This window comes from Hemicordylus capensis, chromosome 4, assembly GCF_027244095.1.
Source record: "Hemicordylus capensis ecotype Gifberg chromosome 4, rHemCap1.1.pri, whole genome shotgun sequence".
In the NCBI taxonomy this organism is placed as follows: Eukaryota; Metazoa; Chordata; class Lepidosauria; order Squamata; family Cordylidae; genus Hemicordylus; species Hemicordylus capensis.
Window position 1 is genome coordinate 79086669 of NC_069660.1, and position 25090 is coordinate 79111758.

At 43.6% G+C, this 25090-nt stretch overlaps 2 protein-coding genes across 7 annotated transcripts; one reads left to right on the forward strand and one right to left on the reverse strand.

Annotated features, from left to right (window-relative positions):
• Positions 1 to 1765: 1765 nt before the first annotated feature.
• Positions 1766 to 18070, reverse strand: PSRC1 (proline and serine rich coiled-coil 1). 6 transcript variants are annotated; one of them, XM_053249702.1, is made up of 9 exons: positions 17771 to 18070; positions 14249 to 14303; positions 13617 to 13674; positions 12156 to 12766; positions 9153 to 9332; positions 8502 to 8655; positions 6207 to 6476; positions 3403 to 3490; positions 1766 to 2661 (listed from the first exon to the last, which is right to left on the reverse strand). In XM_053249702.1, the coding sequence occupies exons 4-9, from the start codon at positions 12609 to 12611 to the stop codon at positions 2658 to 2660; spliced, it is 1152 nt and encodes a 383-aa protein (XP_053105677.1). In that variant the 5' UTR covers positions 12612 to 12766; positions 13617 to 13674; positions 14249 to 14303; positions 17771 to 18070; the 3' UTR covers positions 1766 to 2657. The 6 variants fall into 6 exon arrangements, with proteins under 6 accessions (XP_053105677.1, XP_053105674.1, XP_053105672.1 ...); XM_053249699.1 differs by having other exon boundaries at positions 12156 to 12771; XM_053249697.1 differs by having other exon boundaries at positions 12156 to 12771; positions 17518 to 18070.
• Positions 17914 to 24590, forward strand: PPIL1 (peptidylprolyl isomerase like 1). Its single transcript, XM_053249703.1, has 4 exons — positions 17914 to 18084; positions 20061 to 20215; positions 20622 to 20690; positions 21724 to 24590. The coding sequence occupies exons 1-4, from the start codon at positions 18029 to 18031 to the stop codon at positions 21942 to 21944; spliced, it is 501 nt and encodes a 166-aa protein (XP_053105678.1). The 5' UTR covers positions 17914 to 18028; the 3' UTR covers positions 21945 to 24590.
• Positions 24591 to 25090: the final 500 nt, after the last annotated feature.

The following is a 25090-nucleotide window of genomic DNA, read 5'->3' on the forward strand; positions in this document are numbered from 1 at the left end:
TTTAGTCCAACCCATCCTGCTCCATGCTGCACAGAGCAGGGCTGATCGTGTGGGAGCACACTCCATGCTCCCACCAACCAACACCGCCCCCCCCAGCATCATCTAGGTCATGTGAATGGCCCCCATGTATGTGGAGCCTTACCTGTTGCAGGAGAAAGACTTAAGAAGGAACACATGCCCACCTGGGATTAATTTATGTGATACAAAGAGGACAGCTAGACCTCTATTCATTTCTGAGTTGAAGGACAGAACTCTTTTTTCCTGTCCAGCCAATCAATAGTGAGATCACAGTTCTTTAGCCCTCGGTCTCCTTGCCCCTTTTCTGCCAGAGACAACAGCATCTTGCATACTGTGCACAGAAATGACAGAATAAGGTATAAAAGGCAGCAATGATAACTGGGAGTATTATAATTGGGAGGGTTTAGGAAGTAGAACAAATGCTCTTGTAACTGTAGAGGTCATTTTATTGTCAGGCCTCCCATGCCTTTAACAGCTGCACAATAGGCAGAAATAAGAGGTGAAGCTTTTCTCCGTAGCTGTTCAATGTCTGCCTGCTATGCAGCTGTTAACAGTACAGGAGTCCTGCCCAGGGAGTGGGGAAGGGGCAACATTTAACTGTTGGTGTTAAGAGTTCATTGAGAACCACATTGTAGTGGGCACATTCCTATCTGTGCCCAAATGAGGGGCCTTCGCTCAGTGGTACAGCATCTGCTTTGCCTTCAGAAGGTCCTAGAGTTCACTCCCTGGAATCTTCCGTTCGGATTGGCTAAGACCCCTGTCTGTAACGCTGAGAAGTTGCTGCTAGTCAGTGTAGAAAAATGGAGTTAAATTAATCAGTAGTCTGACTCAGTATTCAACAGTTTCAGGATGAGTGCCGCCAGCATGTGTGGTAAGGTTGGGGATACACTGAGAGCTGATGTCAAACTAGAGATGTGCATGGAACTGGTGGAGGCTGGTTCGAAGGCGGGCGGTGGGGGAGCGATAACCTTAAGGGTGGGGAAGGGTGCACTTACCCCTCCGGCCAGGTTTTCCCCACCAGAACTTACTTAAAATCCATTCCGGTGGGGCAGCAGCATACCTCCCTGATGCCCCATCTGCTCCTCAGACCAGAAGTAGCATGTGCGCACGTGCACATCGGGCGCATGTGCTCACATGCACAACTTCCGGTCACCTCCGGTCCAAGGAGTGGACAGGGCGGCAGGGAGTTACGCTGCTGCCTCTCTGGACTGGATTTTAAGCAAACACTGGCGGGGAAAATGCGGGGGGGGGAGTGCACCCTCCTCCACTCTTCAAATTATCCCCTCCCCCGCCGCCTTTGACCTGCCCGGTGTTCGAACCTGTTCAGAGGCCTGTAAAAGGGCCTCCAAACAAGTCCGTGCACATCCCTATGTCACACACCCCTGATGTCACAGGAGGACATCCTGACATGTTCTTGGGACATCCAAGAGCATGTCCCTTAGGCCTGGTTCAAATGAGTGCTGCCCAGCATGTGTGGCAAGGTCAGGGATGCACCAAGAGCACACTTGCCCTGACATCACAGGAGGACGTCCTAATGCACTCCCAAGGTGTCCCAGGGTTTTGGAGTGAGTGTAGAGAGGCAATTCAAATGAACAGCCCCTCGTGATTAGGCGACACCTTGGGAGCACAATATCCTCCTGCGGTTGATCTCTTGGTGTATCCTCAACCTTACCACATGTGTTAGGCAGCACTGGTTTCAACCAGCCCTTAGGGAATATAGGAAAGAATTATCCAGTCACACATAGTCTGCAATCAGACTAAGGCTTTACTCGATGACATATCAAAGGCATGCAGGTATACATGGGACAATTGCTTTTCATTTCTTTTCAGGAGGCATAAAACACTTTTTCAATTAGCTGTAAGGGTGCCAACAAATTTGTCCACATGTGTAGGAAAGAATTATGCAGTCACAAATAGTCTGCAATCAGAAATGCCTCATTTTTTAAAGAATAATGAGAATCAGGAGCCACCAGATTCTCAATACACAGTAAGTTTATACATACAAAACACCATCAGCAATAAATGGATCCCCCTTTAACTAGTGAAATTCACAATAGTGGATTTTTTTAAAAGCAGCTGCTATTGAGAACATGTGCACAACAGATACATCATCCAGTCATAACATGATACTTCCACACACCTCTAGTCGTATGCCTTATCAAAGACAGACTATCTCAGAGGTTGCTGCATTGATGCTCAATAAAGCTGTTCTGTTCTAACACTGAATGAGAACATGCACAGCCATGGCCACAGCTTGCCAAGCAGAGCAACTGAAAGCCCCCAAGTTTCACAGCTTGTAGCTGGAGAACACTTCCAGCAATGGGGAGTTTAGTACATAAAACCAAACTCAGGAATGTAGTGGTAGGTCAAGAGCAGGTGATGCTCAGTGGCTACACTCCCACCCTCAAATCCGTTTGCTGTAAAGCTGAAACAAAAGATTTACAACATGAACATTGGAAGAGATCCACAGTGTAAGCCCTGCAGACAAGCAATCTTAAGAGCTGTTCTGTATCAGGTGGCAATGAGAGTTTCCTCTGAATGAAGCCAAGGCCAGGCAAGTAGCTCAGCTTTATCCTCACAAGGAAGGAGCCTGGGACCATCAGAAGTTGCTGGCCTGTCCAAGTTAGTGATGAGCACTGTTACCTGGAAAGAATAAAAGGGCCTTTAGGGCAGCCTTCATTTAGTGTGCCCAAATGTATGCTTAATACACACACCCTATGCCAAATTTTAGACCAAGCAATTCATATTTTAAAAAAAACAACCCTGTACATGCACACGCAAGCATGTGTATACACAGCAAGTGTTTTAAAAAGAAAAATCACCACCCCCACCTACCTGACAAAGCCACTTTATGCATTCTACTTAAACTCAGTGCAGAGAATGTACTTGGCTGACTTAAAGGCACAGAAGCTTAAGTCTGCACTACTCGGGCAACTGAATCAATTGCCCTATGGGTGGGTTCACACATATGGTGGCACCTGAGGTTGGGGCGAGCATCCAGTTCCCTGGGAGCTCACTCCCCATGCAAGTGTCTATTTCCGGCCCAGTGTCCAATATGCTGAGATTGGTGGGTTCATACAACATGACCAGTTTGGCATAGCCTGCCCCTCTTCCTTCAAGTAACGGACATCTGCAACTTACTTCAAATCTAGATGGCAGGTTCCCTGAGCAAAGTAGGGCAAGATATGCTGTGACTGGCGGGTTTGGATGACACAACAAATCTCAGAAATTTCGGAATATCAGAAGCTGGGGTGGAAGTAGAGGCTTGTGTGGGGAGCGTGCTTCTGGGGTACCCACTGCTCACCTCAACCGCAGATGCTGACATACATATGAACTTGCACTGTGTTGCATAAAGCAATCAACCTTGGCTTGTCAGAGCCTTACCTTGAAGAACCAGAGGTTGCCTTCTTTGGCAGCTGCAGCCTGCTGTTCTGGGAAGCACCAGAAGGGATTGTCGACTGAAATGCAGAAGCTTTAGGAAGGAGAGAGAAAAAACATCAATCGAGATCAATGCTGTGTCTTCTCAAAGATGGACAAATCCATTCCGATGTTTGGAGAAGAATCAGCATGTATGGTGACTTATTTGAAACCTCTGCTCTAGAAAGACCTAGGAGACTCTTGGCTAGAAGGTGAGTAGGGTCAAGTGGACCCAGTAGAGACCAGCTCATTGCTACATCAGAGAATTATTGGTTCTCAGTTCAGGCATAATGCTCAACTAAAGTTTAGAGTTACTAGTATGCACTGCAGTGAGCCTTGAGTTTGCATGCTCCCCCCTCCCCTAATAACAGGGGTGTAACTATAATAGGGCAAGGGGAGACAGTTGTCTGGGGGCCCACTGCCTTGGGGGGGGGCAGAGGCAAGTCACATGACTGACTCCCCCAGCCACGCACCCGCCCAGGCTTCCTTCAGTTGTATTCATCCTCTGAAATGGATGTGAGTGTTAAGACCTGGAGCTACCAGAACAGCATGTCTTTCTCTAGTACCATTAAATGACTTACATCATCCACGATGTACAAAACCTTTTTAAAAATAATTATTTAGGATGATGTTCTATTGCGGCATATATATATAAATATATATATATGCTTTGTGTTACCACCATTCAGCCTCATTTAAGGTTGCTTTACTTCATGAGCTGAGCTTCAGTGAGGTGGGGGCATTTTAAAATCTTGTCTCTGGGCCCACTACAACCTTGCTACGCCCCTGCAGAATTAGAAGTCTCGTTTGCAGTTTGTAACAAACCAACATATTAAACCATGTTCTCCACAACTAAGGAACTGCATTCTGATTAACAGATTAACAGAAGATTGTCTCTGCCTATCAGGGAAAAAAGCACACAAAGCTTAAATGAGGGTAAATAATTTCAGAAGAGAGTTTCATCCAACTCCAATAAACATCACTATTTGAGATTCTACCATTCATTACGTTTGTTTATTCAATTCCTTACTAGGTTTCCTTCTGCCACCCCTAATATTTTACCCAGCCTACGGTTTAGTTCTGTTCCCTCTTGCATCATCCTAAGTGGCCAGAAAGTATAAATTTCCAGTCCCTTTGAGTAAACATTCTAGATCCTGCAAGATAATATCCTGGAAAAGTAGTTTCCCTGCTCTGACCATTTCTCTGTGCTGAGTGGGCCTCACTATCTCTTGCTTGCCAAGTTCTTGATCCTGGAAACCATCCCCTCCTATACAGAATGTTTTTCAACTTGTCAGGCACTTCCTTAAAGTGAGCAGCCCAAACCTTTTAGGACTTCATCAAGAACTATTAAGCATTTTATCTGAAACCTGAATCCTGCCTAGCAGAACAAAACAACAACAACAACTTTATTTATATAGCTACCCAATAACAATTGTTCTCTGTAAATTGTATGTACAATTGTCCTATATAGTTTTTCTGAGAATGTAGTCAAATTGGATAACTTTATCTGCAGCTGGTAATAGGTCACCTAGATGCTTAATTGCTTCACCACAGTTCTACATAACACCTGTACATAGTCCCTATTGTTCTCAGAGAAAAGCAGGGTAACAGGCTTCAAGATAATAGACATGAGATTCATCTAGAACTGCCCAAAAGGATTTGTCCGGGCATTCTTTGCAGCCCAAGCCTAAACACATTTACTTGAACACCAAGTTAAATGAGACTTTTCTACCAAGTACTTAGGGCTACAACCTTCATGTCACAGTTATCTCAGACATGATCACTTCAGTATGTTACTCTATCCCTAATCTCCAGTGAACATTGTAAGGCTTAGGTTCATAGAAGTAGAAGCTACAGACTTGGGATTTTAATAAATAAATAAATAAATAATAATGATAATAATAATGGATAAAACAAACCAGTCAATTACACCTGTCTGACTGTGTAAATAATAATAATAATAATAATAATAATACCCAAGTAACTGGCACCCTAGGTGCAATTCCAAAACACCTTGAAGAGCACCTCAACACCATAGGGGCCACAGAAATCACCATCAGCCAATTACAAAAAGCAGCTTTACTGGGAACAGCCTATATTCTGCGACGATATCTATAATAATAACAATGATATTGATAATAAAATTCAGCCATCCCAGGTCCTTGAGAAGGACTCGATGTCTGGAAAAAACAAACCAGTCAATAACACCTGTCTTGACTGTATAAACAAAAATAATAATAAATAATAGGAATCTTGATTCAAAAGCAAACAACTAAATTAGTCCTGTGCATGCAAAGACTGCTTTCCTTCTCAGTCCATTCCACTGATGTTTCCAGGTGAGTTTGCTCAAGATTCAAAGCCAATTTAAAGAGAAAAAGCACTTGGTATAGTCCTCTCAGGAGTGCATCATTTCAGGACCCATGTGACTGGACACTTCCACACATCAACAAATTGTGCGTAGAAAATCTAGTGTATAAAGAAGGGTGCTTTGGTCTAGCACCCCCCCATACATATTTGAATACTGCCCCCCAAAAAGACTCCCTGAATGTTGCAACCAGGAATTATCTTCAACATCGGCAGTCATATGGTCCTATTGTCCAGGCAAAGTTAACTTAAGTATTTGTCAATGAAAGCCAGCATTTGCCCTACAGTGTGGGAACCATGCAACTTACATTTCACCCCTAAGCAGTACCTGGTGTCCAGTCTTCCTAACAAAGTCTTTTCAATCAGAACCATTAACCCCCTTATCACTAACACCCATATCCTCTTACCTTTCTTCCCAGCAGACGTTGGTACGGTGGATCCCTTGCCACCAGGCACTCCCACATTCAGTGGCTTCTGCTGGCTGATCTTCCCTGGAACTGCTTGCCTGCCTAAAGTGGCAATACGACTGGTTGCTTTTGGAATGGAGTTTGGTACTGGGAGTCTGCTTGCATGCACAGACGGGGCAGTGCTCCTGGTTCGAATCTGCAAAGAGCTGCTTTGAAGCTTAGAGCTGGATGGTAACCGTGGGCCATCACCCCTCACAGTTTTAGCTTGGCCTGCAGAGAAAGCGGGGAAGCAGTTTGATGACAAATCATTACAACAGTTCTAGGTCGAGGAAAGGGAAGTTTTGCCTGGCCCTCACCAAAGAGCTGGAATTCTTTGAAGATGTCAACAAACACACAGATAGGATGACCCAATTTTTATGCAGACCTCCCTTGGAATGGCATTCCACTGATGTCTCAGCATCAGCGTTCCCTGTAACAGGGATTCCTAGAAGTTATTGACTAAAACTCCCATATAATGCCCAGCCAAAGCTCTTTGCAGCTGGGGATGATGAGAATCATAGTTAACATCTGAAATCCCTTTTACATACAAAGAATAATTTTCAGCCCAATCACAGGAAAGGCTCTGCTCCTTGTGTCAACCATCCATAATTGGTTTTAAATTGTTTTAAGGTTTAATTTGTTTTATGTTGCTGTAAACTGCCCAGAGATGAAAGTTTGGGGTGGTGTATTATTAACAAACAAGCAAACATTTGGTTCATACACAGATTTTCAAAATGCTTCTGACAAAGACAAAGGAAACGTAGTGGTCATGGAATAAGAGACTGGTCCTTTCAGTGAACAGTATCCATTTCAAAGAAACTGAGCACAGTGGTTGACAGACAGTTTTTGCAATGGAAGGAAGCAAGGAACTGGAATTGGACCAGTGCCATTTGATGTATTTATACTTTGATTCACTTATGAACCAGATGTGAATGATGGGGTAGCAAAGTAGGCAGAGGACACCAACTTATTCAGGATGGTGAGTAGCCAAGCAGGCTGTGAAGAGCTCCAAGATGATATCTCCAAACTAGGAGACGATACAGTAGATGAAATTTAGTGTAAGCAAATGCAGTGATGCATATTCTGACAAAAAATTCCTAGCTGCACGTACATGTACACTAATTTGTTTTCAATGAGCTACAACTACCCATTGAAAATATCAACTCAGAGTTTTGCAGTTGTGAAAAAGCCCAAACCTCTGATAAATAGTGTTAGGAATAGTGTTAAATAAACCAGCAGCAACAGTAATGCCATTATATAAATCCACAGCATGCACATATATTTCAAATACCGTGTTTAGTTTTGTCACCAAAAGGATATAGTAATGGAGAAGGAACAAAAAATTGTAACTAAGAAACTCAAGGAGTTCGAGCATCTTCCCTACAAAGGAAGTCATACAAGAGTTCTTTGCCAGGGTCGGGGAGTGAGAAATACGTACAGGGAGAAAGTCTATAAAATGAGTTCACCCTCAGTGTGGAGATAGTAAACAAAGAAAAATTATTCTCTCTCAAAGTACTAGAACTGGGAGTGGTATGGTAGTGTCCTAACTATTCCGATAAGCAACAGATTCAGATAAAAAACAAAGGGGTTATTTCACGCAACTAATTACCGATTAAATTTGTTACTTCAAGTTGTGGTGAAGGCCATTTGCTTAAATGGCTTTTAAACCAGTTTAAGCAAATTGATGGAAAATAGGTTGTTTCAATATTAATTAAACAAGGTAGCCAAAAATAAAGCCCCATGTCCAGAGTCCTAATTACTAGATACCAGTTCTGTGCTTTTGGGGAAAGGAAATTGCTCTAGGACTAAATCCAAACACCACAGTGCACACAAGCAGCCAAACCTAGGCTTGGACAGCCCAGCCTGGGTTTGGTTGCCTGTGTGCACTGCTGAGATTGAGCCCAATCCTGGTGCTGCCCTCATGGGTAGCCCAACCTTTTTACCCCAACTTTTAGCCAGGGTTTAAAAGTGCAAGTGCGGCCTTAATCCCAGGGTTGGGGTTGTAAGCACACAGCCCGAGCATCCACAGAGTCAGACGCATAGAGCCTCACCACATTGTGGGATTCCTGGAAGCTGGGAAAACGAGTCCCGGCCTCCAGAAATCTGTGCTGCATGGAACAGTGTGGATCATGGGTGCGCACAACAGTTAAGGAATCGTTGGAGGGGTGGTGGGTAGGTAGGTTCATCCCTGCCATTGTCCTCCTCCGCCCCCGTCTCATGGCTATGTATACAACCTCAATGTCTACATTAACTTACGTGCATTCGCTTTCTGGAGAGGCACCGCCTCTTCCAGAGCAACAGGGGACTTCTTCACAGGGCCTGTCTGCAGTGGACATAGCCTGGAACCCAGCTTTCCTTTCACTTGTGCTACTGGGATTGGACCTCTGCTGGGTAAATCCCGAAGGCGCCACTAATGCAGCAAGAGAAAAAGAAACCAAACGGTGTAGCTCAACAGCAACGACAGTGTCAGAGCCCTTTGAAAGCTTCCCCAGGGATGGAGGGAGACTGCAGAAAGGCAACCATTTCTGGAGTGTGGCCATATAACCCAACGAGCAGCATACCATGCCCCATAGCAGTGGCTGGATTAATATGGAGACAAGGCTGAAGAGCAGACATGACATTTGCTGGCACGATTTATGGGCATGAGCCTTCCTGATGTATTGTTCCCACATGGTTGCTACAGAGCCAAGAGACATAAGTTTTGGGTGGGATATTGTTATGTTAAATAGATAGATAGATAGATAGATAGATAGATAGATAGACACATAAACTGTTCTAATTAGAAGTTAGTTAGGAGGACATGCCTTATTACACTATTTGCACAGTATTCTTGCACTGAAGTACAGGCCCGACTCTACCCCCTCCTGTTCCTCCCCGCTCCATTTTGGCTGCCACCAGTGGAAGTACCTGTGGGTCTTCAGCAGAACAGGCCTGGCCAGAAGCATTCCCTGACTTCTTCAAAGGTCCTCTTCTGTTGGTTCGACGGGAAGACCTCAAATCCAGCAGGTATTCCTGATCTTTTATGGCACAGGGAAGGGAGAGGGAAGCTGTTTTATCCTTCCTACTGTTCCCAGTAGCGGTCTGAGACTTAAGACAGAAGAAACACAGCTGGAGCTTTTGAAAAGAACTGGGAACAAGTAATTAGCTTCTGAGAAGGACAAACAGAGAACATAAACGCATGGATGCGTAGCACTGAAGTACTGAATGAGCACCAGAATCACCCTAGGAAGATGTGGTAAGGGCCACATTCAGTTTAATTTATATTTAAACCCATAGGTTGATTTTCCACTTTAAGGACCTTAAAGCAGCTTACAATTAAAAACACCACAAGATATTATATAACCTAGCAACAGTTGTAAAATAAAATTAAAACCAAGGAAACAGGTAGATCCAAGAATACTGAGAAAAGCCTGAATGGTTCAAAGTTTTCATCATCTAACATTTCACTGGAGCAGGTCTGATGAACTTCCCTTGGAAAGGAATTCTACAGTACAGGTGCCACCACTGAAAAATCTTCCTTTCTAGTGGAGGACAATTGTACCACAGGTGGTTGTGGCATTCAAAGCAGTATCTCTTCAACTGACCTTATGTCATAGGGAGTGTATACTGAAGAAGGTTCTTCTTAAGGTATTCTCAGTCTCTAATAAGTCATATGAACACCCCACAACGGGGGTGTGCGCGGAACCAGTTTTGGGGGTTTGATTCAAATTCCAACCAAATTCGAACCGCCAGTCCCCGAACCGGTTTGGATCAGTTTTGTCCAGCCTGGGTGAGAAGGCATCTTACCAGTGCCAGGGTGGCTCCTTTACCGGAGCTCCCCCCCACTCGCAGCGCTGCCCATGCTGTGGATCGTTTCCAGCCTACATGCATGCATGGAGGTCACACAAATGGCTTCCGTGCATGTGTGAAGCTTGGTACTAGGCCGCTGCCAGCCCATGCCACATTGCTGGAGGAGAGTGCTAGCAGCTTTAGATAAGCTGGTGCTGGGCCGCTGATAAGGTGCCCTCTCACTGCCCTCCCTTAGAACTCTTTTAAAGGCAGGATTCCCCTTTGCTTGTAAAGGGAAATCCTCACCGAATTCCCCTTTATGCACATAGACCCTCGAACCAGGTCAAACCGGTCCATATTGGACTGGGTCTGGTTTGATTCAAACTCAGATCAGCTGCCTTTTTTCTTCTTCTTTTGTTTTTTTTGAGGCTGGTTTGGTTTAAGTTCGAACTGGGCCAATTAGATTTGAACCAGTTCAGCACACCCTTAAACCACAGGCTGGTTGCAATACATGCCAGTGGGAGATCCAGTACAAATTTTGGGGCAATAGATGTGTGTGCCTGCCACAACATTATGTATTTGATGTGGCAGGCATGTATGTCTGTATATGGATACACCTAGTCTACATGATCCTTCCTCCTCTAAAAATGAGGACATTATAAGTGTGCTGAAAAGCTCCATATGTACAGCATCTCTGGGCGGTGGCTGTATGAACCAGCCTAAAGACTTCAGAAGTATGATCTTTTTAAAGAGGAATAATTATGACTCTTCCCTCATTTTCACTTTCCATCAGAGAGGAAGCCCAAATATTAACTTACCTGTAGTTTATTAAACTTTGCTGCTTGCATGAACATGGATTCAGAGATTATAGGTATTTAACACTAGAACTCGAAATCCAAATATAGCAGCAGATCAAACAGGAGGAGAAAAGAAAGTGCATTGTCCTTAGAAATACAGTAGGCAAGTCACTATTCTCAGCTTCCGCTCAACCCTAACCTGCAATATAGGGATAATCTCTCTCTCTCTCTCTCTCTGGCGTACCTGTCGCTAATTCCATGTGTGGCAGCTCTCACAAGAAGCTACCAGATAGCGACAGGGATGGACAGGAGGGAAGAAAATGGCAGCAGCAGTGGCAGCCGGGCCAGGGGCCCAGCGAGGGGAAAAGCCAGCTAACAGTGGCAGGGGAAATGTGCTGGGGGCGGCGGGAAGTGGCAGTGAACTAGAGCGGCAAATGCTCTGCACCCAGCCCAGCTAGTATATAATATTGATACAATATGTAGTATAGAAACTGCTTTATATACTACAGGATATTTATATTTATATTATATATTAATATTATATTATATTTATATAAACTGCTTTATATACTACAGGATATTTGATGGAACTTAATCAGTCAAACAAACAAACTGCTTTGAGGGGCCTTGGCCTGAAAGGCAGTATAGCAATGAATACATACCTAATGTTGGCTGACTTTTACAGGCCTGTTGTAAGCATGACTGAGAAAAGATACATGGACCAGGGAAGGGGAGCCTACGCTTTGAGTGCTGTAGATTCCAGGTTCAGTCCTTGGCATCTCCAGGTAGGGCTGGGAAAGACCTTTGTCCACAACCCTGGAAAGCTGTTATCAACCAGGGCAGGCAGTACCAGGCTATGGTATTCACTCACTCAGTATAAGCATCTTCCTAAATTCATACAAGCACACTCAGCACTTAGGAAAAGAACTAAATTCCAAGTATTTAAAAATGCGTGTGATGAATCAGTGCATAGAAGCATCTCACTTAGTGGTAACAGCCACCATGCACAGCCATTTAAAGCAAGCCCTATATAGTTGCTGCACTGGGCAAACTGACCCCCAGGGCTCAACTACCTAGGCACAAAATTACTCGAAAGAAATACCCTCTATTCACCTAGAGATTAGCAAAATAGCAAAAGCTATATCAGATGGGTAGGAAGATATAACATAGGACTTCCAACCCTGCAATCTGACATCAGATTAAGACACTTGCATAATGAGCTGGTGTAAACACCTAGTCATTTGCAGCGAGACCAAGTGACTCAGAGATAGTGACTGACACAGACAAGTCAGGAAGAGAGCCATGATCAAGTCAAGGATTTCCTGAGCAAAAATTTGTGCTCTACCTGAAACCTCTGCAAGTTCTGCTCCTGCCACTGTACTTTCTTATTGCTGGAAGATGTTGTCATTGTCAAGATCTTGGGCGAGTTGCTGGGTCTGGGTTTCTTAGAGAGCTGACCGTCTGCACTGCTAGTATTCGATTTAAATTGGATGCCCTTGGAAATGGGCAAGTCCACAATGGCAGGCACAGGACTTCTCCCCTTGGAAGCTTTGGGAGGACTGGAAGCTGAGCAGGTTTCGGGTCCCACAGTTGGCAGCAGTGCTTTCAGAGGGCTGTTATTCACATTAAATGTCTCTCGTCTAGGGTTTCTGGGGCTTGCCTTCTCTGCATGCAAGAACCTGATTGGTGATAAAGCCTCAAATTCTGGAATCTTCTCAAGCCTCAGTTCAGAGTTGGCATTCTCCTTTTCCTGCAGCTCACATCTCTCCAGTTGCGCAGCCAACATATTGGCTTCCTTCATGACCTCCTCCAGCTTCTCAGGACTCAGGGGACTCCACTGAGAGCTTTGCTCTCTCGTCCTGCCCTCACTTTCTCCTAGAAAGATGTTCCTGTCAGTTGTTTTTGTCACACATCTTCCATTGTGTTCCAAGGAGCAAATGACAAGGTCTTCCCCTTCTGGTCTATAGCAGCAAAATTAAGGGTGTAATGGAGAACTTATTAAGCAAAATACAGCAACGTCACCCAAGGGAATGTGCAGCAAGGTGAAAGAAGGCATGCTAAATAATAATGATAATAATAAAAAGATTCCCTTCCCACCATACAATTCCACATTGTAATAGTTTCTCAGCACTAAAACTTCATCCTACTTGGGAATTTTTTGAATGTTGAACTAGAAATATATTAAGGATGGTATGCATAATATTTGAAACACATAACTTAGACAACTGGCAGAGAAATTGAGGATCAGTTTCCATTCACACAATGCTTGTAGCTATGTGGCTTCATTTCGTCCCTTGCAACAGGACAGACCTTACTATGAGGAGTATATAGGACAACCCCTGCTAACTTGGCAAAGAGGCACCTTTTAATGTGGTGATTCTTTTTCTTTAGCAGGGGGAGAGTAACAGGCCCTATCCACCCCAGCACAGTACCTCCAGTGACTGTTGCTGGTGTCTATCTTATGTTTCTTTTTAGATTATGAGCCCTTTGGGGACAGGGATCCATCTTATTTATATATTATTTCTCTGTGTAAACCACCCTGTCATGTTTGAAAGGATGGTATAAAAATCAAACAAATAATAACAACAACAACTTTATTTGTAGCAGCACTCCTTACTCTTAACCAAAGACTTCAGATTGAGCCCCAGTCTCAATATTTAGCAACTTTACTTCATATCCATGATTTTTAAGGATCTTGCTTATGGAATTTGAACACCTGCTATTTACAGGATTGGGGACTACTGTGAATCGGCACACACTTGTTAGCTACAGTGCTCATTTCTACTCCTTGATCCATCAGTCTTACCCGTCTGAAGGAGAAGTCAGGCCAAAATCCAGTGTCTCATCAATAATAAATGTTATATCTGGGAGAAAAAAAACATGACTAGCATGAACTGAGGCCTTCTCACAGTTGGGTTAGCATAACTAGTCACTTTCCATGCAAAAAAAAAAAGTATATATCCCCACTGTACCATATCATCCTTGGGAATTTCCCATGTAAAAGCTAAATTCCTGGCTTGCAATAAACCTGAAACTTCATCAAAGCTCCTGTTAAAATCCATGGAAATTGAAGATGCTAGTCACATATCCCAAATTGCAATGGGACTCTGGGTCAGAGTATGGAATTAAACCCACATGTTTATTCCATTCCATTTAAAGTGGTACTATCAAAGTCAGTGAGCTGATGCTGAGGGAAACTGACCTTGAATAACTATTTGGCTTTAAGGTTGTTCTAAAGACAAAATGGCATCAAAGAAGCAGCTTCAATCTCCTGAAAATGTCTCCATGCAACATCTCTGTGCCAAGAAAAACCCTTCTAAATGAGATTGACAATAAAAGTGTGTGTATGAATTTTGCCTTGCAAAGGCCAAACACATTTGTTCTACTCAAAGCAACATGCAACACACCACACACAGTCACTAATGTTCTGGGGCTCACCTTCATTTGGCAACTCCATGTTTTCCAGGAATCATCTAAGCAAAGCACTGAAAAACTGAATTGGAAAGAACATAATCAAATACATCATAAATGTGAAGGGACATATGCTTTGGGACCATGGGAATTATTTCCAGCTCTTTTCTGAATAAAACAAAGGGTATAATGTTGTCATTATATGAGTCTAAGATTGACCAAACTTGCACATCACATTCAATCTGATTTCTATATTGTCTCCAGCTTTTTGAGACAGGGCAAAGGGCCAGCCAAAATCATCTGAGGTTTGGAACACTTTCCACATTAAAAAAAGGCTTGACTAAGGAACATAGGAAGCTGCCATATACCGAGTAGGCTAGAGCCTGAAACGTTTTGGAGGCCATTATAAAGGCCTCTGAAACGTTTCGGCTCCAGGGGCAGTTTCGGCACTAGAGGAGCTGGTTCTTTAAGGGTTGGGGAGGGTGCACTCACCCCTCCCCCCGCATTTCCGCCACCGGCACTCCGTTATTTTCAATCCCCTCGAGGTGGCAGCATTCCTCCCAGCCACCCCGTTGCCCTCATCAGCCGGAAGTACCGATCACGCATGCACCCGTTGTGCACGCGCGCCTGTCTACCGTGCACACACGCACACGCAATGGGTGCACGCACGATCGGTACTTCCGGCCAATGAGGGCAATGGGGCAGCAGGGAGGAATGCTGCCGCCCCAAGGGGATTGAAAATAATGGAGCGCAGGTGGGGGAAATGCGGTGGGAGGGGTGAGTGCAGGGGTAGAGCACCATTGGGCCAATGAGTTCAAAGAACCCGGGCTGCACCCAATCAGGGGCTGTGCCTCGCAGCCCTGACACGCCCCCTGCGTCTGACGTCAGACGTGGGGGTGCTGGTTTAGCTTTCGAAGGGGCTGCGCGGCCTCAAGGCTCCGTTCGGGAGCCAGACCATGCCCCCACGTCTGACATTAGACACGGGGTCACCGCCACAGCCGCACACAGGCCACCGGCGGTCAGGCTCCACACCTGGGTGAATGCACCCTCCCCTTAAAGAACCACCCCCACCAGCACCGAAGTACTTTTGGGCACATCCCTAATACTAAGTCAGACCATTGGTCTATCCAGCTCAGTGCTGTCTTCACAGGCTGGCAGTGGCTTTTCAAGGTTGCAGGCCGGAATCTCTCTCAGCCCTATCTTGGAGATGCCAGGGAGGGAACTTGGAACCTTCTGCTCTTCCCAGAGCGGCTCCATCCCCTGAGGAGAATATCTTACAGTGCTCACACTTCTAGTCTCCTATTCATATGCAACCAGGGCAGACCCTGCTTAGCTAAGGGGACAAGTCATGCTTGCTACCACAATACCAGCTCTCTTCTCCTTGTTGAAACTTGTTCATTTTTTAAAAAATGGCTAAAGTGGGAGGCCACATTAGAGATTTATAAATTATTACCAGTACATAGAGAGATCATCTATTAAAATGCTAGAACCCAAGGTCATACATTGAAATGCTCAGTGGAGAGACACTGCCAATCACAATAGACAGTAATAAACAAGATGGACCAATGGTCTGAACTCAGCATAAGGCAGTGTCTTATGTTCTTCACAGAAAATGGGTTGGTTGGTAGTAGGTTCAGGACAAAGGAAGCACTTCACATAAAATATCATTGATTTATGGAATCCATGTCCACAGACTAGATTTAATGGTCACTAACAAGTAGACTATGGCTGTTAGTCACAATAAGCTCAATTAAAAATAGTACCTCCCCATTCAGAGATAAGCATACGTCTGTTATGTTATAGGTGAACAACCTGCACTCCTTTTGCAGTTCATTGTTGTTGCAACTCCAAGGAGTATAACTTTGATTTACAGGGATGCAGAACTCTCTTGTTGTTGTTGTTAAATTTCCCACATTGCCACTCTTATCTCTCACTCTCCTCTCATTTTCCCCATTACCTGTTGTAGATTGGAAGCTGGGATCCACTGATTTTTTTTGCCTATACTTCTGTAAGGCACCATGATAGCAGTGAATAATAATTTCTATTGCTTCTGAAGACTAGTTCCTTAGGCTGGAATTCTTTTTAAAAAATGAAACTAACCTTTTGTTGATTCACATCTCAATGAGCCTCAATCCACTTATCTCATATACAATGCAGTCCTACACATATTCATTCAGATGCAAGTACCACTATGTTAAGTGGAGCTCAAACCCAGATAACATGCACAAAGGATTCCAACCTTAATGCGATGAATATTGCCACAATAAATCTTCATAGTTCAGATTCTGGTATCCGTATGGCAGTAACTATGTTGCACTGATTGCAAACATTCTTATCGAGATACTCCCTTCCCCCTATTTACCTCCATCCGAACAACTGACGACTCTTATTTTTTCAAAGGGAGAACAGCCATTGCTTCTTCACCCCAACATGCCTTGCTGCAACCTGAGATCTTTTTGCCCCAGGCAGGGTCTACCCTAATTATGTTTGGAAAGCACCACCTCCTCCGTCCGTTCCGTTTTATGACGGTTACAAACTAGAGTGACCAGCGGCGCTTCCTTCCCATCTTGCTCAGCAAACCTACATTCTCTCTCCTCCGGCTTCAGGGAGGGAACTGGAAACCTTCTGCTCTTCCCAGAGCGGCTTCATCCCCTGAGGGGAATATCTTGCAGTGCTCACACATCAACATCAAGTCTCCCATTCATATGCAACCAGGGTAGACCCTGCTTACCTATGGGGACAAGTCATGCTTGCTACCATAAGACCTGCTCTCCTCTCCCCTCAAAATGTTGATAACTAGTTTATAACGTTTTGGTAGCTCTTAATCAAGATTTTAGATTTCTTCTTCTTCTAACAGAGCCGCGGTTTGTTCATTTACTAGAAAATTGGCGGAGGAGGGTGTAGGGAGAGAGAGAATCATCACCAACGTCAGTAAAACCTCATGCAGTCCCATTTAGCGGTGAGAACTCGGGGGAAAGTGAGCATCCAAGGCTGAACAGGCACGAGCCGCCGTTCATTCCAGGGTAGAAAACCGAATTTTCACATCCTTCCCCAGCTCTTGCTTGTTTTAGGAGCTGGTCACCCGTCTACCCTCGTAAGGCTGGAAATGACATATTTTGGATTTCTCCACTATAAGGATAAACCACACTCTTTGCTGCTAAACGCGGAATTGACGCTGCTCCGAGGGAGAGGTCTGTCTATCTTTCTTTTCAGCGAGTCAACCCAATGGCCATAAACACATGCTGTGTACTGTATGTCCTTATTAGTAAGCCTGCTTTGAATTTAGTGTGACTCACTTCCGAGTCAACATGCTGCTGAATTGATATAGGCGTGTCAATTTCTCCCTGAAGTGGAGGATATAGACGGGAACCCTGAAATCCAGGTCTGCACTCTCAAACTGTCGGCCCCATTGTCTGACCGAACGCGGCCAGCCAGATCCAGGGAGGGAAGTCCAGCTCTACCGCCGCAACCCCATTCATGCTTACACCTCAACCAGCATGCCACATGCAACCCAGTCCCGCCTGCAATGCATTTACCGCACGCTCTCACCACAAAGCTCCTGCGCTCTTACAAGCTGCAGGAAGAGAGACGCGCGAGCAAATTCGAATTTCCCCCCCACTCCTACGTCACAACAAGACGGTGTCATTCCTGTACATTGGTTGGCTTGTGGAATCTCGTCGGCCATGCCTCTTTTCTGGTGTGGGGACGGACGACATAGGCAGTTGCACGGAAGTGTGCTTGCTGATATTGGTTCCCCTTGGTGTGTGTGTGTGGTGGTGGTGGGGATACGTCCGGTGCCAGGAAAGCATGGCTGCGGTACCCCCCGACACTTGGCAGCCACCCACTGTTTCTGTGGAGACAACGTAAGTGAGGAATGGGGATAAGTTGTATTCGAAAGAGTTGAAGAAGGGAGTTTACATCCTCAGTGACGACTCAGTCAAGAAATATGATGTTCTTTCGATTCGATTTCTATAAACATTATTCTTGCGTTTGTCTCCCTGCTTCCTTGAGGCACGGTTGTTAAGGCTCTCTCCCACAGCCTAGGACTCTTAAAGTAGAGTCCAAGCAGAGACCAAAAAGAGAAGCGATATCATTGGCTGAGGGTTGTCTCCTTTTTTTTTGTTTTTTTTGGCAGTGCGTTTTTCTGGCAGTGCTGATATATGACAAGTAGACATTCAACAAGTGCAGCTTTTTCTGCTGTGGAGATACAGTGATGAGAAATTACAAAAGCCCTGCAGAGGGGATGTAGAAAAGATAGCCCTGCCTGTGAGCATGACCATGCCTGGCAAGAATATGTATGCACACAAATCTGTGAATGTGCAGGTGTTTTTATGTACAGTTGCTCTTACATGCACACTATATTTTGCTTGTGTACAAAGTTGTGTATAGTCAAGTTGTGGAACATCCTTAGGAAAATGGGTGTCCCTGAACATCTCATTGTTCTCATGAGAAGTGAATACACAGGACAGGAAACCACAGTCTAGATGGAACATGGTGAAACAGGCTGGTTCCAGATCGACAAGGCTGTATACGTTCTACTTATATATTCAATTTATATGCTGAACATATACTGAGAGAAGCTGGATTGGAAGAAGATGGGCGTGGTTTTAAAGTTGGAGGAAGAAACATCAATAACCTGTGCTACGCTGATGACACCACTCTGATAGCTGAGAATACAGGTGATCTGCAAGCTCTAGAAATGAAAGTCAAGGAGCACAGTGAAAAATTGGGAATACAACTAAATGTAAAGAAGACTAAATTAATGACAATGGGTACAGCAACCAGCCTCAGAATTGACAATGAAGTGGTGGATAGCTTCTGCCTTTTAGGATCAACCATCAACAATAAAGGATCCAGCAGTCAAGAAATATGCCGCAGACTAGCACTTGGTAGAGTTGCAATTCAGGCCTTGGAAAGGATATTTAGATGCTGTGACATGTATATACCAACAAAGATTAGAATAGTTCGGACAATGGCTTTTCCTGTGACACTATGGATGCGAAAGCTGGACTTTGAAGAAGCAAGATAGAAAAAGCATTGACGCTTTTGAACTTTGGTGCTGGGGAAGACTTTTGAGGATACCATGGACAGCCAGGAAAACAAACAAATGGATCATAGAACAAATCAATCCAGAATTTTCACTCACACAAATGAGCAGGCTCAAACTTTCATACTTCAGACACATTATGCGAAAGCCCAGCTCCCTTGAGAGCCCATAATGCTGGGAAAAGTTGAAGGAAAGGGAAGAAGAGGATGACCAGCAGCAAGGTGGATGGACTTGATTATGACAACAATGAATGTACCACTGAAAGACCGTAAAGGCCCACATTGAAGACAGATCATCCTGGAGAGAATCTATCTATGTTGTCACTAAGAGTCGACACCGGCTTGATGGCACTTAATGAACCAACCAATCAATCAATAGTCAAAGCTAGCTGCTTCTAAGGAAGAGGCAAGGAATCCCATTCACAGAGTTGATTCCATTAAGTTTTATTATTATTAATTTTCAGACACACTCTATGTTGTGGTACCTGAATTTCAATACACAGTCATTTGGTCTGTGGATTGAGCTGGCATACAGATTCATCTGTTTAAGAAACAGCTACTTGGGAAGGTTTAGCCTATCCCTATGCATTAACAGAACAACTTCCTCTGTGAAGCTGTATTTCACCACTATTAGATAAGAGAATACACAGATTTTGAAATCTGTAGATCTTTTAACATAGACATGCCATATTAGAAGACATATACAATTGCACTTTTCATTTTAGCATGATTTTCTAAACCAATGTGATGTAACTAATACATTTGGAATTGTCCTCCTGTCTGTGTTTTGCAGTATGGGTATCATAGTTGTGGAGCTGTACTGGAAGCATGCGCCCAAGACCTGTAAAAATTTTGCTGAACTGTCGAGGCGAGGCTATTACAATGGCACAAAGTTTCATAGAATAATAAAAGACTTCATGATCCAGGGGGGAGATCCAACAGGAACTGGTAAGAACTTGTTCAAAACAGGTGCTTTGGATACTGTGTGTTGATGGAAACTAATTATAGCAAAAGTGGTATTAAGAGAGCAGGTCCTGTGCAAAACAGAAAAAACACATAAATATGTGTTCTCCTTTCTGCATTAGCAGAAGATGGTGTTTTAAATGTGCTTCTTTTGAGACCAAATTACCATCTGCTGTGAGATAATGTAAATGTTGGTGACTTAATACACAATACCTTTCCCCCGAAAGATTTATTGATAGTCAGCACTTCCTCTTGTACAGTGTACACACACACAAAAGTTCATAAACAAACCTAGACAGTAGTACTGCAAACACAAAAGGAACTTTAAATATACTTGTGCCTCAACTATGGCTCTGCAAATTAGTTTATTTTGCGACTTCTTATGTGGCAGGAAGGGGAGGAGCATCCATCTATGGCAAGCAATTTGAAGATGAGCTTCATCCAGAACTGAAATTTACAGGTAAGTAATATTTTGAGGGCTGCTTTAAATGCTTTAGTACTTCACTATCTAAGATGGTTATTCCCAGACTTATGGATGCCAAGTTGTTTCAGTGTAACAGCTTCAGAAGCCATAAGAATAATCTGGATTGTAACAAATTAGGAAAAACTGGCTTCTAAATTTGCTAGATAATGTTTGAATATGTTTCTGTTATTTTTGAGTAATGCATTTTGCATTTCTGTTATGACCCATGGCTAATAAGGAAGAGGAGAGCTGGTTGTGTAGTAACAAGCATAAATTGTCCTCTTTGCTAAGCAGAGTCTGCCCTGGTTACATTTGAATGGGAAACTACATGTGTGAGGAGAGGAGAGGAGAGCTGGTCTTGTGGTCACAAGCATGACTTGTCCCCTTAGCTAAGCAGGGTCTGCCATGGTTGCATATGAATGGGAGAAGTGTGAGCTAGGGATGTGCATGGAACCAGTTCGGAGGCCCTTTATGGGCCTCCGAACTGGTTCGAATGGTGGGTGGTTCCGCCGGTTCAATGGCAAGGTGTGTGTGTGCAGCTTTAAGGGCGGGAAAGGATGCATTTACCCCCACATTTACCCTGCCGGTGCACAGAAGCGCTTTTTCCATGTGGTAGTTCTGTTGGTGGTAGTTCTCTCCATATTAAGTTGCCATCCCATTACCATGAAAGTTACTTTTTTCCTATACTACTACTGTACAAACTGAGCTTGTTTGCTCAGTCTCTTATACTTTTTCTAGCAGCTCCTGAGTGGAAGAGCAACTTCATCCAAATGGGTTTTACAAGGAACACAAGCAATTGGGTGTCTGTATGGTGGGGTGCGTGACTAATTGATGTGTCTGTGGTCCATGACCAGCTCTGCAGCCTTTATGTAGGAGTTCGATTGATCTCATTGAGAGTTCTGATAACTTTTGCTGGTATAACATTTTTTTTTAAATCCAGTTGGCTATGACCTCCTGGTTTGTTTTATATTTTGCATGCATATTTTGCTTGGGAACCCCAAATTGGTACCATATCCTTTTTCTCCTTAAGGTGCAGGAATCCTTGCTATGGCGAATGCAGGACCGGATACGAATGGCAGCCAGTTCTTTATAACTTTAGCACCCACCCAATGGCTTGATGGGAAGCACACTATCTTTGGTCGTGTGTGCCAAGGAATTGGGATAATCAACAGAGTGGGCATGGTGGAAACCAACGCACAAGATCGTCCAGTAGATGATGTAAAGATTTTGAAAGTTTACCTATCAGGCTAGTCTAGAAAAAAGACAGTCACAATAAATCTAGTTTCATTCCGTCATGCTCTCAGTCTCTTGGAAGATCACCCATCATGTTGTCCAAGAGATGTTACCCAGTCACTTAAGTACTAAATAGTATCTTCAGAATTTATAATTAAAGTTTTTTTTTTAAAAAATGTCAAGTTAAGTTCATCAAAAAAGGTGTGGGGGGGAATGCATTGGATTATTTGAAAAAAGAAATACTACCAAACAGCAATGGTGTAAATTTTATTCAGCCTATCACTCTTAGTTTAACTGGAATGCAGCAGGACACCTGCATTAATGAGCAAAGAGCAGTTGATGTACAAGAAAGATGCAAACATGAAGTCTAGTATTCATGTGCATCATCGAAAAAGCCTCTTAACTTGGCATGGTGTATAGGTGGATCTGAAGCCTGTGTTAAGAGTACTCTCCTACACTTCTTTCCAATGTATAATTCCAGCATATCAAGTTTGCAAGATTCTATAATAGTGTACATGTATAAGCAATTCTAGGATCTAACTATATGACTCGTGATTCCAGTTTCTCTATACGGTACAGGGAAACTAGATGACCTTGTTTGTTTAGTTCTGTTTGATCCAGAATAGGAAAAAAATGATCCAGGGTTTGGGTTGGGGCAGATATGCTAGGGGACAATTTCTCACAGAAGAAAACAATAATCTATTTTCATGTTTGAAGGATGGCTGCAGGGCAGAGGTATCTAGCCTTGCAAAATTAGGACTAGAGTACTTTCTTAATAGTTGTATAGAGATGTTGATAATCACAGCTTGTCACATTGCAATACAGCAGGGTTTTGAAAGCTGCAGCTATCCAAATTTTCCCATCTGTGCAACTATCAAAGGTATAGAAACCCTACTCTTGGAAGATCAGCTGTCCCTTCTGAAGTGTGTGTTGTTTACAAACTTATACCACACTCTATTTTGGAAGAAACCAAACGTGCATGCAACTCAAAATAAAAGCAGAGTTAACAGTAATTGTTGATTCTGTGCACATTCTCAAGACAAAGCGGAGCTACTGTAAATTCCTCCTTAAAGTACTCCTCCGTACTGTAAAGTCCTCCTTAAATTCATTCTGCCAACAGTTGTTCCATACAGTAAGGATAAAGAGTTCTAAATCCAATATGTTGGATTTTTGTAATCAGCAAACTGGCTTGATAATAGTGGGGTGCTGACTTCAAATTGTGCTTGGCTATGTCAGCACATGGTTTCCATGGCACACTCAGTGGCAAGTCACTCTGGATCCTCCGCTCTTGCATCTCTTTGGTCGTAACTCAGGAGTGTTCTTTGGCATTACATGGCAGAATACAGCATGAGAGAAGCTTGCAAAAGGGTGGCAATATCCTGCAGCAGCAATCTTTTGTCACAGGATAAGACAAAAGGATGCAACAACCCAATAAAATAGTCACCATCACTCCAACTGCTCATGTCATGTGTCCAGGTTAGTTCTATGACTGTTAGTAGCCTCTGTGCTGGACCCACTAGACTTCCAACTGAACTTCTCTGATTGTCAAAGTAGCATTTGAGCTTCACATTGTTGTCAGACATCTGGTTTGTTTAGCTCAGTTCTAAATGGCTAGATAGAGTTGCAAGCCCTTAAGCTCAATCTCTTTCAAGAGCCAGAGTTATGTGGGTGGAATATTTGTGTGAAGGGGCAGTTATAGCCTGCCTTTTCCTAAGACAACACTGAGTAGTAGTAATATTAACCTGTTGTAGATGTGCAGGCTTATGCCTGCTGATGAAGAAGAGTGCAGCTTTTTCTATAAAAATACAGTACTTTATGCTAGGGTGGCACATTTACCGCTAACACTTCACAGAATGGTGAATTGCTGCTGTGTTCATGCAAGACCTCTCTAAATATGCTTTCAGCAGATCACATAATTTTTCTACTCTTCCTTCAAAAGATAAACAAATCTTTCCCCAGTAACTGGGCTAAATTCAATATGATATTATTAAATGGTTTGAAAAACAATACAATTGTTGGTAGCAAACAGGCAAAAGGATTTACAGCTTCATGGAAAGGGCCGTAGCTGACATCCTGACTACCAAAGCGCTCAAGTGTAAAGAGGGACTGTGAGGGTGCAAAGGGAACTCACGCACCACTCGCTCGGTTCTTCTACATGTGTGGTGTTGCACAAGTGGTAGAAACGTCCCTACTCTGCTCACATTCTGGAAGAGAGTAAGCATGTTGCTGAGTGATTCTGGAACACAGGCAGGGATGTTTCTACCATTTGCACAATAGTGTACATGTAGAGGGACCGGTGGGGTGGGGAGTTGCACAAAAGTTCCAGTCGTGTTCCTGAAGTCCCTCTTTACAGATCCATTTCAGTAATCAGGGTGTCAATGGGAGGCTGTCTTCCATCTATAACCTGTGAAGCAGACTTTCTAAGCAAGTATTAATTATCTGTTTTTTAAAATTGATTTTGCTGCACTCGGCATAATTTTGTGTTTTTTGAAGTTCTGGCTTCAAAAGTCCTGGCTTGAAGTCTGATGATGCTTTGTTTAAATGCTATATTTTACAGAACAAACAATGTCTGCTTCTTCTTTTGAGGTTGCCTCTGCCACTTGCAGTGATACGAAGATCTGTTTGACTATGTTTTTATAATCAAAATGAAGCATTTTATACAAATTTGTGTATCTCTACTGTGTTTTGTCTCCAAAGTGCCATTGGTATCTTGTGTTTGAGCCAAAGTGTCACTGCTTTGCTACTGTCTCCAAAAATTCTGTAGACATGCCCCCTCCCAATGGATATTTCAGTGCAGGGGCCTGGGAAATAAACCTAATATGATGCATATTTATTTTTCACAATATTTTACAACCTAATAGTTACCCTAGTGCAGGGATCCACTTCCCTATGTTTCTGCCCTATCAGAGCTGGATTTCCCCTCTTTTGCCTTGCAAGGAGTTAACACTTCTTGTCTACTTCAGGAGAGATTCTTTTCTACAGACAAATGTTAGCTGCTTAACTGTCCTATGTGTAAGGCTCACCTGCGAAGCCCCAATCGTTTTTATTTTAAAGTTGCAGTCGCATGCACACTTACTTGGAAGTAAGTTTCATTGTACACAATAGGCCCTACATCTGAGTAAACATGCTTAGGACTGGGCTCTGAGATATACAAGAAGCCATCT